Source organism: Aotus nancymaae, unplaced genomic scaffold (genome assembly GCF_030222135.1).
Source record: "Aotus nancymaae isolate 86718 unplaced genomic scaffold, 86718_ANA_hifiasm-v0.15.2.pri h1tg000032l_0, whole genome shotgun sequence".
In the NCBI taxonomy this organism is placed as follows: domain Eukaryota; kingdom Metazoa; phylum Chordata; class Mammalia; order Primates; family Aotidae; genus Aotus; species Aotus nancymaae.
The window spans coordinates 11,774,515-11,792,478 of record NW_026988445.1 but is presented as its reverse complement, the minus strand read 5'-3'; the positions used below and the strand labels follow the sequence as shown (position 1 = coordinate 11,792,478).

The following is a 17,964-nucleotide window of genomic DNA, read 5'->3' as shown; positions in this document are numbered from 1 at the left end:
ACTTCAGGCATGTACCACCACACCTGACTAATTTTTGTATTTTTAGTAGAGATGGGGTTTCACCATGTTGGCCAGGCTGGTCTCAAACTCCTGATCTCAGGTGATCTGCCTGCCTTGGCCTCCCAGAGTGCTGGGATTACAGGTGTGAGCCACCACACCTGGCCTGAATATTCTTTATGTGGCATGTTTGTTTGGATATAGTCATGTGCTGCATCATGATATTATAGTCAATGACAAACCCATATATGAGGGTCATCCTGGATAATTATGATGGAGTTGAAAAATTCCTATTGCCTAGTATTTACTATATTATACAAAAGTCCTCATTTTAATGTTGATAGGTTCTTGAAAACTCCGACTTTAAGTGAAATGACGTGTAACAAAACCAGTTTTATCATACGCTAATTAATATAAACAAGTGTTAAGTTCCTAAGGCATATTTCTGGTCACAAAAACATCATCAAACTTCTAAATAAAGACCTAAAACACTTATTTCTTTTTTGAGAAGGAGTCTTGCTCTGTTGCCCAGGCTGGAGTGCAGTGATGCCATCTCAGCTCACTGCAACCTCTGCCTCCCTGGTTCAAGAGATTCTCCTGCCTCAGCCTCCGAGTAGCTAGGACTACAGGGGCCTGCCATCACACTTGGCTAATTTTTGGCATTTCTTTTTTTTTATAGTAGAGATGGGGTTTCACCATGTTGGCCAGGCTGGTCTCGAATGCCTGACCTCAAGTGATCCACCTGACTAAGCCTCCCGAAGTGCTGGGATTATAGTTGTGAGCCACCGTGCCCAGCCCCTAAAATTAAACCCTGAAATAAATGTGAACTATATATACACTTAATAAAGCTTAATAAAAACAAGTAAGATAATGAATCCAATATTTGGTCAATCAGTGAGCTATGGCAGTCATAATGGTGGGCAATCAGGAAATACATGTTTATAAAGCAAAAATTGTAAGGAGCCCCTCCTACCAACGCACAGTTCAGAAACAAACAACAAATATAGAGGGCTGGTTGTTGTTGTTTTTTGAGATGGAGTCTCGCTCTATCGCCAGGCTGGAGTGCAGTGGTGCCATCTCGGCTCACTGCAACCCCCACCTCCTGGGTTCAAGCGATTCTCCTGCCTCAGCTTCCTAAGTAGCTGAGATTACAGGTGCATACCACTACGCCCAACAAATTTTTGTATTTTTTGTAGAGACGGGGTTTCACTATGTTGGCCAGGATGGTCTTAATCTCTTGACCTCAGGATCCACCCCCCTTGGCCTCCCGAAGTGCTGGGATTACAGGTGTGAGACACCTCACCAGGCCTTTTTATTTTATTTATTTATTTATTTTGAGACAAGGTCTCGCCCTGTTGCGAAGGCTAGAGTGTAGTAGCATGACCATGGCTCACTGCAGCCTTGACCTCCTGGACTCAAGTGATCCTCTCACCTTGGCCTCCTGTGTAGCTGGGACCAAAGACATGTGCCATCATGCCTGGCTAATATTTTTTTTCTGTAAAAACAAGGTCTCCCTATGTTGCTCAGGTTGGTCTTGAACTCCTGGTCTCAAATGATCTTCCTGTCCTGGACTCCCAAAGTGCTGGGATTACAGGCATGAGCCATCACACCTGGTTCATTCTTTTTTTTTTTTGAGATACAGTTTCACTCTGTCTCCCAGACTGGAGTGCAGTAGTGCGATCTCAGCTCACTGCAACCTCCACTTTCAGGTTCAAGTGGTTCTCGTGCCTCAACCTCCCGAGTAGCTGGGATTACAGGTGTGTGCCACCACACTCAACTAATTTTTGTATTTTTAGTAGAGATGAGTTTCACCATGTTGGCCAGCTGGTCTCGAACTCCTGACCTGAAGTGATCCATCCACCTTGGCCTCCCAAAGTGCTGGGATTACAGGTGTGAGCCACCATGTCTGGCCTATTTATTCTGGTTGAGGGTTGCAGGTGGCTGGAGCCCATCCTGGCAGCCCAGATCACCAGGTGGTTATCCACCCTGTCCAGGATGCCATCTCACTTCATGGTACCCTCACACCCACACTCACTCAGACTGGTACTACTGAGACATACCAATGAACCTAACAGGCACAGCTCTGAGATGTTGGAGGAAATCAGAGTACACAGAGAAAACTCATGCAGACACATGGAGAACACACAAATTGAATAGATGGTGGCCCTGGCCAGGAACTAATTTTTTCTTTTTCTTTTCTTTTTTGAGACAGTCTCACTCTGTTGCCCAGGCTGGAGTGCAGTGGCGCAATCTTGGCTCACTGCAACCTCAGCCTCCCAGGTTCAAGAGATTCTCCTGCCTCAGCCTCCAGAGTAGCTGGGACTATAGGTCCATGCCACTGCACCCGGCTAATTTTTTTCTCTCTCTCTCTCTCTGTCTGTCTCTCTCTCTCTCCCTCCTTCCCTCCCTCCCTCCCAGTTTGCTTATTTATTTATTTGACACAGAGTCTCATTCCGTTGAGGCTCACTGCAACCTTCACCTCCCAGGTTCAAGAGATTCTTGTGCCTCAGCCTCCCGAGTAGGTGGGATTACAGGTGCACACCACCACATCCAGCTTTTTGTATTTTTAGTAGAGATTAGGTTTCACCATGTTGTCCAGGCTGGTTTGAACTCTTAAGCTCAGGCAATCCGCCTGCCTTGGCTCCTGAAGTGCTAGAATTACAGGTGGGAGCCACGGTGCCTGCCCAGCAATTTTTTTATTTTTAATAGAGATGGGGTGTCACCATGTTGGCCAGGCTGGTCTCTAACTCCTGACCTCATGTGGTCCACCTGCCTCAGCCTCCCAAAGTGCTAGGATCACACGCGTGAGCCACTGTGCCCGGCTTGGTTTTTTTTTCTCATCAATATTATAACAAAATGACAGTAAGCTAAGTGTTATTACAAAAAAATCAAAAATTAAAATGTAAAGAATCCCTGAGCTCAAGTGACCCTCCTGCCTTGGCCCAGGTGTTGGGATTGGTAACAGGTGTGAGCCACTATGCCTGGTCACCCCCAGTTTTTTTTTTTTGAGGCAGTCTCACTCTTTTACCCAGGCTAGGGTACAGTGGCACAATCTCAATGAACTGCAACCTCTACCTCCTGGGTTCAAGCAATTCTCCCGCCTCGGCCTCCTGAGTAGATGGGACTACAGGTGCATACCACCATGCCTGGCTAATTTTTTATTTTTAGCAGAGACTGGGTTTTGCCATGTTGGCTAGGCTGGTCTTGAACTCCTAATCTCAAGTGATCCGTCCGCCTCAGCCTCCCAAAGCTGGGATTATAGGTGTGAGCCACCATGACTGGCCCCAAAATTAAAAAAAAAACAAAAACAAATTTAATATGCCTGTAGTCCCAGGTACTCAGGAGGTTGAGATGGGAGGATTGGCTTGAGTCTGGGAGGTCATGACTATAGTGAACCGTGGTCATGCCACTGCACTCTAGCCTAGGTGATATAGCAAGACCCAGTATTAAAAAAAAAATAAAAAATAAAAAAAAATTTAAGGCCGGGAGCGGTGTCTCAAGCCTGTACTCCCAGCACTTTGGGAGGCCGAGGCGAGTGGATCACGAGGTCAAGAGATCGAGACCATCCTGGTGAACATGGTGAAACCCCATCTCTACTAAAAATACAAAAAATTAGCTGGGCATGGTGGTGCGTGCCTGTAATCCCAGCTACTCAGGAGGCTGAGGCAGGAGAATTGCCTGAACCCAGGAGGCAGAGGTTGCGGTGAGCCGAGATCGCGCCATTGCACTCCAGCCTGGGTAACAAGAGCGAAACTCCATCTCACAAAAAAAAAAGAAAAAAATTTAGGTCGGGCACAGTGGCTCAAGCCTGTAATCCCAGCACTTTGGGAGGCCGAGGCGAGTGGATCACGAGGTCAAGAGATCGAGACCATCCTGGTCAACATGGTGAAACCCCGTTTCTACTAAAAATACAAAAAATTAGCTGGGCACGGTGGCGCGTGCCTGTAATCCCAGCTACTCAGGAGGCTCAGGCAGGACAATTGCCTGAACCCAGGAGGCGCAGGTTGCGGTGAGCTGAGATCGTGCCATTATTGCACTCCAGCCTGGGTAACAAGAGCGAAACTCTGTCTCACAAAAAAAAAAAAAAAAAAATTAGCTGGGCATAGTGGCGCGTGCCTGTAATCCCAGCTACTCAGGAGGCTGAGGCAGGAGAATTGCCTGAACCCGGGAGGCGGAGGTTGCAGTGAGCCGAGATCACGCCATTATTGCACTCCAGCCTGGGTAACAAGAGCGAAACTCCATCTCAAAAAAAAAAAAAAAAAAATTTAATGTAGCCTAAGTGTGCAGTGTTTACAAAGTGTACAGTAATATCCTAGGCCTTAACATTCACTCACCACTCACTCACTGACTTACCCAGAGAAACTGAGCTCCATTCATGATAAGTGCCCTATATAGGTATAGCATTTTTTATCTTTTGTACCCTACTTTTACCGTACCTTTTCTATGTTTAGATACACAAATACGACTGTGTTACAATTGCCTACAATATTCAGTACAGTAACAAGGTGTACAGGTTTGTAGTTCAGGAGCAACAGGCTATACCATATAGCCTATGTGTGTAAGAGCCAGCTAGGTTTGTGTAAATACACTCTATGATGTTCACATGACAAAATGACCTAACAATGCATTTCTGGGATGGATAAATATATTATTTTTAATACATGACTGTATTATGTTTTCCTTTTTTCCTGCTCTGTCTCGCCCAGGCTGTAGTGCAGTGGCTCGATATCAGCTCATTGCAGTCTCCGCTTCCCAGGTTCAAGCAATTCTCCTGTCTCAGCCTCCCAAGAAGCTGAGACTACAGGTGTGTACCACCACACCTGGTTAATTTTGTATTTTTAGTAGAGACAGGGTTTCACCATGTTGGCCAGGCTAGTGTATCTTTTCTAATTTCTCAGAATAATTCTTTTTTTTTTTTAGAAAATGTCTTACTCTGTTGCCAGGCTGGAGTACAGTGGCATGATTTCAGCTGACTGCAACCTCTGCCTCCTAGGTTCAAGTGATTCTCCTGCCTCAGCCTCCTGAGTAGCTGGAATCCTAGGCACATGCCACCATACCTGGCTAATTTTTTGTATTTTTAATAGCGATGGGGTTTTGCCATGTTGGCCAGGCTGGTCTAGAACTGCTTACCTCAGGTGATCTGCCCACCTCAGCCTCCCAAAATGCTGGGATTACAGGCGTGAGCCACCCCCACCCCCCGGCCTGTTATATCTTCTTTAATATGAAAATAGACTTTTTTTTTTTTAAGGTGCAAGGCTGCAAGGATGCTTTGGGACAAGCATCGTAAAAGGAGATATGTTCCCAACTAATCTGTGAGTATCTTCACATTAAAATCAAGTTTAAATTAAACAAAATAACATTCTGTAAGCATTAAACTTAAATGGAAGGATATTCCTCAAAATAACTGACCTATGCTTTTCAAAAATGTGAAGATCAAGTGACACAAAAGAGCCTAGGGAACTGTTCCAGATATAAGAAGAAAAGGGTCCATGCATGGTTTTGGATTACATTCTGTATTGAGAAAAAAAATTGCTGGGAAAAGTGTTATTGGAGTATGTGATGAAACTTAAATATGAACTGTCAACTACAATAACAGTATACATCAGTGTTACAATTTTCTGATTTTGCTGTCTGTACTGTGGTTAATTAAGAGTAAGCTAGCTTTTAGGAAATACAATGAAATATTTAGGAACTAATTTAGCACAGTGTCTCCATCTTATTTTCAAGTAGTTCAGGAAAAAAAATTTTATATTTTATTTTCTTGAGATAGGATCTTGCTCTGTCATCCAGGTTGGAGTGCAGTGGCATGATGATCATAGCTCACTGAAGCTTTGACTGCCCAGGCTCAAGCAATTGTCCCATCTCAGCCGCCCAAGTCACTAGGACTGCAGGTGCATGCCACTATACGCCACTAATTAAAAACAATTTTTTTTGGTAAAGATGAGGTCTTACTTTGCTGCCCAGGTTGGTCTTGAACTCCTGGTTTCAAGCCATCTGCCCATCTTAGCCTCCCAAAGTATAAGAATTACAGGCATGAGCCACCATGCCTGGCCAAAATGTATTTTAAAGAGAAAATAAAAGCAAAGAAGACAAAAGGTAAATAACTGGTGGATCTGCAAATAAGCTCTATGGGAGTTCCTTGTACTAGTCTTGTAATTTTTGTTTAAACTTGAAATTACAACAAAACAAAAATTTACATAAGAAAAGGAATAAAAAAATTTACCACCACCAGTTTTCTTTCACAGAACACTAAATACAAGCCAGTAATACCTAATATGTAGATTTTTACTTCTGTTCAGGGAAATATAGCTTCATGGCCTTATGTAGTCAATCATACTGTAAAAACCCTAATTCTTGGGAACGAATGTGTTTCAGTAAGAACAAAAGGGTTACCGGGGTACTAGGGACAGTTAAGAGCAGAGACTGTGCAGCTCGGTGTGGTGGCTCACACCTATAATCCCAGTACTTTGGGAGGCCAAGGTGGGTGGACTGCTTGAGCCCAGGAGTTCGAGACAGCCTGGGCAACATAATGAGACCCTGTCTCTTAAAAATTTTTTTAAAAAAGAGTATCAATGTGGTAGTTAGGGTTGGCCAACTATGCCCCTATTTTGTTTACTGGAACATGGGCACACGCATTAATTTACCACACATTGCACATGGCTGTTCTCAGAATTGCACTGCTGTGACAGAGACCATAAGGCCAAAACTATTTCTTATTTGGCTTTTTACCACAAAAGTTTGCTGATCCCTGTCCTAGATAGTAGCAGCAAACTTGTAACCCGTCTGAATTCTTTTTTTTTTTTTTTTTTTTTTTTTTTTGTGGCAGGGTCTCACTCTGTCACCCAGGCTGGAGTGCAGTGGTGCAATCTTGGCTCACTGCAACCTCTGCCTCCCAGGTTCAAGCGATTCTCCTGCCTCAGCCTCCCGAGTAGTTGAGATACATGTGCCCGCCACCATGCCCAGCTAATTTTTGGTAGAGATGGGTTTTACACCATGTTGGCCAGGCTGGTCTTGAACTCCTGACCTCAAGTGATCTGCCTGCCTCGGCCGCCCAAAGTGCTGGGATCACAGGTTGTCTGAATTCTTCAGACAGCTTTTAATGCTCTCTCTATCATTATGGTCCCCGTCGACAGACCTCATTTTAACCCCTCCCAGTGAATAAGCCTTTAGTTTTCGCTGAGTAGAAGGGCAATGATCTAGCTTGTCTGCAGTTGGAGAGGTGACCTGTAGGTTTGATCATTAACTACAGATTCTCAACCAACCTTCCTGTTTTCAGTTCCACACTCATAGGTGTCTGGCTAGAGCTTTCAACTCTAGAACTTTCTGTTTAGCAGAACTAAGGAAGTTAAATCTTAAACTGACAGTAGGGAAAGCTTCTTGGCTTTAACTTCCTCAGTTCTGTTAAATCAGTTACCATTTGTTCTTCTACTTTCCAGCTTTCAAAATTTTATTGCCACTGTCTTCTCTCCTTATCTCATCATTCTTGTGGGTTTCTGTCTTTCTTTCCTTTTTAACATGAGCTCATTTCTATCTGAGTGGGCCGCTGAGAGAAACTAGAGGAGCATCTTTAACTTACCAAGGGTAAATGTGACTGTCATTTTGGAGAATAGTTATAAAAATATTTTTTCCCCCAACTATTACTTTAAAGGTTCAAAATTCTGGTACATATCTGCTATCTAATTTAAACTATAATGTTGCTACAACCCAGATTCACTTCACTTAAGTGAATAAAATACTTACTCTACACCTAAAGTTTGACAAAATGAATGTAGTCTACATAAAACCACAAAAGTGAGTTTTCTTAATAAAGTATAAAAACTTCTGTGGCCAGGCACAGTGGCTCACACCTGTATTCCCAGCACTTTGGAAGGCTGAGGCAGGCGGTGAGGTCAGGAGTTTGAGGCCAGCCTGGCAAACATGGTGAAACACCGCCTCTACTAAAAAAAAAAAAAATCAGCCGGGTGTGGTGGCATGCATCTGTAGTCCCAGCTACTTGGGAGGCTAAGGCAGGAGAATCGCTTGGACTTGGGTATCGGAGGTTGCAGTGAGCTGAGATTGTGCCACTACACTCCAGCCTGAGCAAGAGAGACTCCACTCGAAAAAAAAAAAGCTTCTGAACTTTTAAGTATAACTCAGAAGCGATTTATCAGGGAAAACAAGAACAACTTATCATAAATACCACATATTAAATGAAGATTATATGTTAGACTGAAAAGAAAATTATTTGGTATAATGTTCTTACTTTAGCATGTGGAAATTAAATGTCACATCCTTATATTTTGAAGACAGGATGTGAAAATATTAAGCATGAGAAATACAAAGAAGGGAACACTCATAAAACAATCCAAATAATGCAAACCGGGTTATGTTGGCAGTTTAATTTACCCTAAGTCAAAGGTGCCAGCTACATAGAAATAAAAGTAATATTCTCAGTATATACAATGTTGCTTTAGGCCTTTAGGGCAGATATAAGCAATAAAGAAGGTACTTTTTTTTTTTTTTTTTTTTTTGAGACTGATTCTCACTCTGTTGCCCAGACTGGAGTGCAGTGGTGTGATCTTGGCTCACTGCAACCTCTGCCTCCTGGGTTCAAGTGATTCTCCCACCTCAGCCTCCCAAGTAGCTGGCACTACAGGTGCATGCCACCATGCCTGGCTAATTTTTTTTTTTTATTTTTAGTAGAGACAGGATTTCACCATGTTACCCAGGATGGTCTCAATCTCCCGACCTTGTGATCCGCCCACCTTGGCCTCCCAAAGTGCTGTGATTACAGGTGTGAGCCACTGTGCTTGGCCAAGAAGGTACTTTTAAGAATAAAATAATCCAAGTTGAATTAAGTATGCTAGGACACATATCTGATAAAAACAAACATTTTTTTTGTTGTTGTTGTTATTTCCAGTCCAAGGCAGGTTTGCAGGAGAAAAAGAAATTGGGATAAATTCTTGTAAAAAATTGGTCCTGTTAAGTAAAAACAGAATAAAACAGTAAAGACAATTGAGAAACCAGAAGACTGGAGTATAGCCTTTCTTAAATCAATTAAGTTTTCCAGGACTCAGTTTTCTTTCTTTCTTTCTTTCTTTTTTTTTATTGAGATGGAGTCTTGCTATGTTGTCAGGCTGGAATGCAGTGGCGTGGTCTTGGCTCATTGCAACTTCTGCCTCCTGGGTTCAAGCAATTCTCCTGCCTCAGCCTCCTATGTAGCTGGGACTACAGGCATGCGCCACCACACCCAGCTAATTTTTGTATTTTTTAATAGAGACGGGTTTTACCATGTTGGTCAGGATGGTCTCGATCTCTTGACCTCGTGATCTACCCGCCTTGGCCTCCTAAAGTGCTGGGATTACAGGCTTGAGCCACTGCGCCAGCCGGGACTCAGTTTTCTTATCAAATAGCGACAGTAATACTTGTTTTAGCTACCATACATGGCTGTGATGAAAAGTAAGATAATGTATCCAAAAGAATCAGAAAGTGCTTCATAAATGTAAGATATAGCAATGACAAGAGAAAAGGATAGGTAGGTATAAGGCAAAGTTAGGTAGAAAATTCCTTTCCAACTGCTGTCCCATTGTAGACAAGGTAAAAGCTTCACTTACAGAGCTGTCCACAGCAAATGCTCAAGAGGACCTACTGCATCTTGGAAACACAAGATGTTTTCCATTGCTGCCACTTGACTTTTGTTCCTTCATGTGGGTACTACATCAAGTGAAAAGTCAACAAGTGGCCAGGAGCAGTGGCTCACGCCTGTAATCCCAGCACTTTGGGAGGCCAAGGCAGGCAGATCACTTGAGGTCAGAGGTTAGAGAACAGCCTGGCCAACATGGTGAAACTCCATCTCTATTAAAAATACAAAAATTAGCTGGGCATGGTGATGTGCACCTGTAATCCCAGTTATTTGGGAGGCTGAGGCGTGAGAATCACTTGAACCCGGGAGGCAGCGGTTGTTGTAAGTGGAGATTGCTCCACTGCACTCCAGCTTGGGAGATACAGCAAGACTCTGTCTCAAAAAAGAAAAAAAAAAAAAAAAAGAAGTTAACAAGAAGTGGTTTCCAAAAACAACAGGACTCAAGTGGATTTAACATTATTCATTATTTGTTTAGACTCTAAAGATCACCATTCCAAACACGTGAGCCTGATCAACTAGAACAGAAATTGGCAACTTCTGTACAGGCCAAATACTAATTTTTTCTTTTCTTTTTTCTTTTGTTTTGAGACAGAGTCTTGCTCTCTTGCCCAGGCTGGAGTGCAGTGGTGTGATCTTGGCTCACTGGAACCTCTGCCTCCCAGGTTCAAGTGATTCTCAAGCTTCGGCCTTGCAAGTAGCTGGGATTTTAGAGGTGCAAGTCACCACAGCCAGCCTGGATACTAAATATTTTAATATTTGTAGGCAACATGAGCTCTGTCACAAACCATTCAACTCTGTTACTTAACAACTGACTGAAATCTCTTTGAAGTTATGAAAACTTCAAAGTAATTTAAGTAAGATGTTTCTTAAATATTCATGTTTTTAACAATGAGATATGCAATAAAAACTATGATGCTGGCCAGGTGTGGTGGCTTACACCTGCAATCCCAGCACTTTGGGAGACTGAGGTGGGCGGATCACGAGGTCAGGAGTTCGAGACCAGCCTGGCCAACATCGTAAAACCCTATCTCTACTACAAATACAAAAATTAGCTGGGCAAGGTGGCACGCACCTGTAATCCCAGCTTCCCAGCTACTGGGGAGGCTGAGACAGAAGAATCGTTTGAACCGGGAGGCGGAGTTTGCAGTGAGCTGAGACTGCGCCATTGCACTTCAGCCTGGGCGACAGAGCAAGACTCCATCTCAAAAAACAAAACAAAACAAACAAACAAAAAACTATAATGCTATAGGAAACAAGTTATACTGGTTCAAAGAACTTCTCAGGAACACTTAAAAGTTAAGGCCTTTAAGTCAGATTCAGAAAAATCTGGCGTAAGAGTCACTCTGAAGTTTCTAACTGGTCATCCTCTCATAGCACCCTACAAAAAGCATCAGTATATAATATGTTGGTATGCAACAAGATCTTTAAAAGAAAATGTATGTAATGTGAAGAAAGTGAGATATACCAAAAATATTTCAAATACAGTAAGAAATGGGATTCCCCCCAAAATAAATGTCAAAGAAAACTAAAAATGGACAAAGTACATATTAAATATTGCCAATGTAAATTATCTTTGGAAATAACAAAAAGAGAACATTCAGATTTTACTAGATATTAGTTATTTCCAATTATGCTAAGGGAAGCTTTTGCCAGCATCAACAAAGTAGCAAAATGACCTTTAATTATATCTCTACCACTTCCATATAAAAAGATACAGACATATCTCATCTGAATTTACACTTAATTCAAGAAGCAGGGTACTACTGAAGGCAGAAGTAGTATGTTGAATGCTGGAGTTTTTATTAACTTAGTAATAGTAAATATGCCGCAATATACTTATTTCTGTGTTAAAGAGGACTGTTACTTAGTTCTGAGAATATTGCTAAATAGCAATTGTTTATTCTTGTCAAATTTGAAAGTTTATAAAGTTGTCTTTATGAAACATTTCTCAAACAAAACAAAAACCAGCTTGTCCCTCCTATTCTACCTCCCCAAAATTGTAACAGTCTTGAAGCCGGGGACAATACCTATGTTGTTCATTGCTGTATCTCTGGCATCATAACAAAGAGTAAAACCTCAAGATCTTTTCCTGAGTATGAACTCTTAAAAAAAACTTCTCTAAAGAATATTAGGGTTTCAAGTGTCTTATTTCATAATTGGAATTTTAAATATAAAGATCACATAAATGATACATATTTATAACTGTACAGAAGCTAAACAAATTCATCAGTAGAAACTCATTCAGAGAAGTAGGAACAATTCTAACATTACTAAAATCAAAAATTCATAACTTTATAATAAGTTTATGCAGGGCAGTCCAGCTGTTCTAGGCAAGCGATTCTATTTTACCTTTCCTGGGATGAAGCAACAGAGATTGGAATCCACATATTTCATGAAAGTCATATTTAATAGTGACAGCCTTGTTTCAACAGCAGCAAGAATGTCTGCATGACGAGCTAATGAATGGTTTCTCCTTTCTGACTCTCTCCTATAATAATAATAATAATAAAAGCAAGGCAACCATTAAAGCAGTATTGTGGACTAAAATATTAAGCAATCAAGATGACTTAATGAAACAGTCTTTTACATGTTAATTTAGAAATCTACAATTGGGTCATAATTTACCTGTAATGATTAATTAATCACTATGCCTAGAAATCCTTATCAAGGACTGGTATTCATTGACAAATATTTGAAAAAAACAAACAAACAAACAAAAAACAACTTTTTTTTAAAATTACGTTTTTTTGGGGGCCGGGCTTGGAGGCTCATGCCTGTAATCCCAGCACTTTGGGAGGCTGAGGTGGGTGGATCACCTGAGGTTAGGCATTTAAGTCCAGGCTGGTCAACATGGTGAAACCCCATCTTTACTAAAAATACAAAATTGGCCAGGTGTGATGGTGCACGCCTATAGTCCCAGCTACTAGGAGGCTGAGGCAGGAGAATCACTTGAACCTGGAGGCGGAGGTTGCAGTAAGCTGATAGTGCACGACTGCACTCCAGCCTGGGTGACAGAGCAAGACTCCATCTCAAAAAAAAAAAAAAGTTTTTTGGTTACCAAGTCTAATGGCTACTAGAACCAGAGAAATTAGATAAATGGATTACACATGGAAACATAGGCAAGAGACTATAATGTTTTTGGCCATAAAATTTAACTCCTTTAAATTTTTTAACAATTGAGAAATAACTCATATATAATAAAATTATCTTAAAGAAGACAATTTAGTGCTGTTTAAGTATATTCACAGAGTTGTACAGCTATCATCACTATCTAATTTCAGAATATTTTCATCACCCCAAAATGAATTCCTGTAACCACTATCAGCCACTCCCATTCTCCCAGTCCCTGGCAACTACTGATCTACTTTCTGTTTCTACGTATCCACCTATTCTGAACAGTTCAGATAAATGGAATCAGCATGTGGTCTTATGTTTCTGGCTTCTTTCATTTAGCATAGTTTTCAAGGTTCATTCTTGTTGTAGCATGTACCTTTTTTATTGTCCAATAATATTACAGCATACGGATATATCATCATTTTGTTTACTCATCAGCTGATGGTCACTTGAGTTGTCTCCACTTTTTGTCTATTATGAATAACGCTGCTAAAAGCGTTCATATAAATTTTTTTGTGCAAACATATGTTTTCATTTCTATTGGGTACTTATCTGGGAATGAAACTGGTGGGTTAGACAAAAAGTTAAACTCTCTGTTTAACTTTTTGAGAACAGCCAAACCATTTTCTAAAGTGACTGTACCATTTTACATTCCCAACATTGATATATGAAGGTTGCAATTTGTCCACATCTTCTCCAACATTTTTTCATTGTAGCCATCTTAGTGGATATAAGGCATTAGTGGATATAAACCTTGCAGTGTTTTTTTTTTTGAGACAGTTTTGCTCTTGTTGCCCAGGCTGGAGTGTAGTGGTATGATCTCGGCTCACTGCAACTTCTGCCTTCCAGGTTCAAGTGATTCTCCTCCCTCAGCCTCCTGACTAGCTGGGATTACAGGAACCCACCACCAAGCCCAGCTAGTTTCTGTATTTTTAGTAGAGACAGGGTTTCACAATGCTGGCCAGACTGGTCTCAAACTCCTGACCTCAGGTAATCCACCTGCCTCGGCCTCCCAAGTGCTGGGATTACAGGTGTGAGCCACTACACCTGGCCCCTTTACTCATTTTTAAATTGAGTTGTCTTTTTATTATTGAGTTGTAAGAGTTCCTCATAGAATCTGGATACATGGTTTGGACATGTTTTCTCCCATTTTGTGAGGTGTCTTTTCATTTTCTTAATGGTGTCTTTTGAGCCACAAAAGTTTTAAATTTTAAGTCCAATTTGCCTAATTTTTTCTTTTGCTACTTGTGCTTTTGATGTCACTTCCTAATCCAAGTTCATGAAGACTTACTACTATGTTTTCTTATAAGGGTTATATACTATAGCACTGACATTTACACTCAGGTCTATGATTCTTTTTAAGTTAATTTTTATATACAGTATGAAGAAGAGGTCCATGAAGATAACCAGTTGTCCCAGCATCATTTGTTGAAAACACTATTCTTACTGCATTGAATTACCTTGGCACCCTTGTTAAAATCAACTGATTAAAAATATAAGGTTTATTATCTAGATTCTCACTTCTATTTCTTTGATCTACATGTTTATCCTTATGACAGTGCCATGCTGTTTTGATTACTATAGCTTTGTACTAAGTTTTGAAAGTGGGATGTGTCAGTCCTCCAACATTGCTCTCCCTTTTCAAAATTGCCTTGGTTATTGTCAGACTCTTCTATTTCCACAGGAATTTCAGGACCAGTGTATCAACTTTTTTGGGGAAAAAAAAAGAGAGCTGGGATTTTTGATAGGAGTTGCAAAAAAAAGAAGTCAAGAAACAAACAAAACATACTGTACATTACTGTCAACCTCTAGCACACTGAATGTGCAGATCAATCTGGGGAGAACTGTCATCTTAACAATATGAAGTCTTCAAATCCGTGAACACAGAATGTCTTTCCATTTATTTAAGTCTTCTTTAATTTCTTTCAATGGTGTTTTGTTGTTTTTAGTATACAAGTCTTATGCTTTTGTTACATGCATTACTAAGTATTCTATTCTTTTTAAAACTATTACAAATAAAATGTTTTGAATTTCCATTTTGGATTGTCCCTTGCTGCTAGTGTATAGAAATAGAACTGATTTCTGTATATTAGTCTTTTTTTTTCTGGAGACAGAGTTTCGCTCTTGTTACCCAGGCTGGAGCGCAATGGCACAATCTCGGCTCACCGCAACCTCCGCCTCCTGGGTTCAGGCAATTCTCCTGCCTCAGCCTCCTGAGTAGCTGGGATTACAGGCACGCACCACTATGCCCAGCTAATTTTTTGTATTTTTAGTAGAGATGGGTTTCACCATGTTGACCAGGATGGTCTCGATCTCTTGACCTCGTGATCCACCCGCCTCGGCCTCCCAAAGTGCTGGGATTACAGGCGTGAGCCACCGTGCCCGGCTATATTAGTCTTATATCCCATATTCTTGCTGAAGTGGTTTACTAGCTTTAATAATCAATTAGTACATTCCTTATCTACAAGATCATATCATCTGTGAACAGAGAGTTCTACTTCTTCCTTTTCCATTTCAATACCTTTTATTTCTTTTTCTTGCCTAATTTTTCTGGCTAGAACCTCCAGTAAAATGTTGATCAGAAACAGTGGAGAATGGACAAAACACTGCAGAAATCACATTGTGATCTTTGCGCCCTTTGGTATAAAAACTTGGGAAACAATATGTAAACCAAGAAACTGAAAAAAAAGAAGTCAAGAAACAAACAAAATCAACTGTATTTTATTGCCATTGCTACCCACAACATACCTTGGGAGTTGTGCTTTAACTTGTTTCTGACATAGATTATGGTACCTCTCCACTTTCAGAAATCCCTGATTCAACATTCTCTGGCAGACCAAGTCCATTCTTTTACAAACCTACAGGGAGAAAAGAGAACAACAAAAATCAGTAACCAAATTAATAACAGACAATTAACTGAGACTCATAACTGATGGCTTAAAGTTCTATGTGTCCTAGTATTGTTTCTCAGTTTGCTGTATGTATCTTTTTTTTTTTTTTTGAGACAGAGTCTCACTCTGTCACCCAGACTGGAGTGCAGTGGCATGATCTTGGCTCACTGCAATCTCTGCCTCCCAGGTTCAAGTGATTCTCCTGCCTCAGTCTCCCGAGTAGATGGGACTACAGGCATACACCATCACACCTGGCTAATTTTTGTATTTGTAGTAGGGACGGGGTTTCACCCTGTTGGCCAGGCTGGTCTCAAACTTCTGACATCAAGTGATCTGCCCACCTTGGCCTCCCAATGTGTTGGGATTACAGGTGTGAGCCACTGCAGGAGGCCTGCTGTATGTTATCTCTGATTTAGTATCTGTGGGTGAATCTCTCACACCATGTAATTTCTGTGATATCTCATTAAGAAATTAATACTATGTGCAGGCAAAAAAGTATCATTTACTTTAGGTGTTTGTTGAATGTTCTGAATGTATTCCCACTACTATGTTCAGAGACTATAGTCCTGAAGATCAGTAAAACAATATATTTAAAGGTTTTTTTAATGGTTTAAAATGAGAAACATTCCTTTTTAGTCAAAAATGGCTGGGCGCGGTGGCTCAAGTCTGTAATCCCAGCACTTTGGGAGGCCGAGGCGGGTGGATCACGAGGTCAAGAGATCGAGACCATCCTGGTCAACATGATGAAACCCCGTCTCTACTAAATATACAAAAAATTAGCTGGGCATAGTGGTGCATGCCTGTAATCCCAGCTACTCAGGAGGCTGAGGCAGGAGAATTGCTTGAACCCAGGAGGTGGAGGTTGCGGTGAGCCGAGATCGCGCCATTGCACTCCAGCCTGGGTAACAAGAGCGAAAACTCCGTCTCAAAAAAAAAAAAAAAAAAAAATGCATATCCTTTTGAGTCTAACCTCTCATAAAATTTATATGATCTATAACCAGAATGAGAATTCTTACTTATTTCTTATAGTGATCTGGGTTAACTATGGAGAGTTTATGATGGCCAAGGCCTTTATATTAGATAGTGTATATCCTCCAAAATACTTTGCTTTTTTTTTTTAAAGTTTTATATTATTTAATTAATTAACTTCTTTCTTTTTCTTTTCTGATTCATGCTCAACTCCTAAGAACTTATAGTTATTTATTTTTAATAAAGACGGGGTTTCACCATGTTGGTCAGGCTGGTCTTGAACTCCCAACCTCAGGTGATTCGCCCACCTTGGCCTCCAAAGTGCTTGGATTACAGGTGTTAGCCACCACACCCAGCCCCACTTTTTTTGTTTTTTTGAGACAGAGTTTCACTCTTGTTGCCCAGGCTGGAGTGCAATGGTGTGATCCTGGCTCATTGCAACCCCTGCCTCCCAGGTTCAAGTGATTCTCCTGCCTCAGCCTCCCAAGTAGCTGGGATTACAGGCATGCACCACCATGCCAGGCTAATTTTGTATTTTTAGAAGAGATGGGGTTTCACCATGTTGGTCAGGCTAGTCTCAAACTCCTGACCTCAAGTGATCCACCTGCCTTGGCTTCCCAGAGTGTTGGGATTACAGGCGTGAGCCACTGCGCTCGGCCCAAAATATCTTAGCATGTGCAGCAGAACATCAACTACTTAGAATCCTTAAGAAATATGTTTTTTGTTTGTTTGTTTGGTCTTGCTCCATTGTCTAGGCTGAAGTGCAGTGGCACGATCACAGCACACTGCAGCCTCCAGCCCTCAGGCACAAGCAATCCTCCTATCTCAGCCTCCTGAGTAGCTGGGACAATAGCTATGTACCACCGCACGCAGCTAATTTAAAAAAATTTTTTTGTAGAGATAGGGGTCTCACTATGTTGCCCAGGCTGGTCTTAAATTCCTCGGCTCAAGCAATCCCCCGATTTGGCCTCCCAAAGTGCTAGGGTGATATGCGTAAGCCATTATGCCCAGTCAGATATGGTGTTTTTATACAGTAAAAGCACAGGATCAGAAGTCAGAACAGCTAAATTTGAGTACAACTTATATGCATTCTTGTCCAAGTCATCTACCATTTGAAAACCTGAGTCAGCTACCTATAAAATGTGGATATGTAACCCACAGGATATCATTAGGATTAAAAAAAAAAAACATGCTAAGTCACTTGGTAAACTCTAAAGTGCTACATAAAATTGTTAAATAAACTTTGTTTATCTTAGTACTAATTTGAAATCTTTGTTTCATATATTTTTTATATTTCTACTCTTTTCTTCTTTTTTTTTTTTTGAGACAGAGTCTCGCCCTGTTGCCCAGGCTGGAGTGCAATGGTGCAAT

The 17,964-nt window shown here is 41.1% G+C and overlaps 1 protein-coding gene across 1 annotated transcript in view; it reads right to left on the bottom strand.

The window, feature by feature from the left end:
• Window positions 1–17,964, bottom strand: part of FBXO28 (F-box protein 28) — a 45,093-nt gene that overhangs the window by 13,779 nt on the left and 13,350 nt on the right. Inside the window, exons 2-3 of the mRNA XM_012459753.2 lie at window positions 15,482–15,591; window positions 11,969–12,107 (exon numbers count right to left, since the gene is read on the bottom strand). Of these exons, the coding sequence (XP_012315176.2) occupies window positions 11,969–12,107; window positions 15,482–15,591 (249 nt within the window). The remainder of the gene's footprint in view (window positions 1–11,968; window positions 12,108–15,481; window positions 15,592–17,964) is intronic.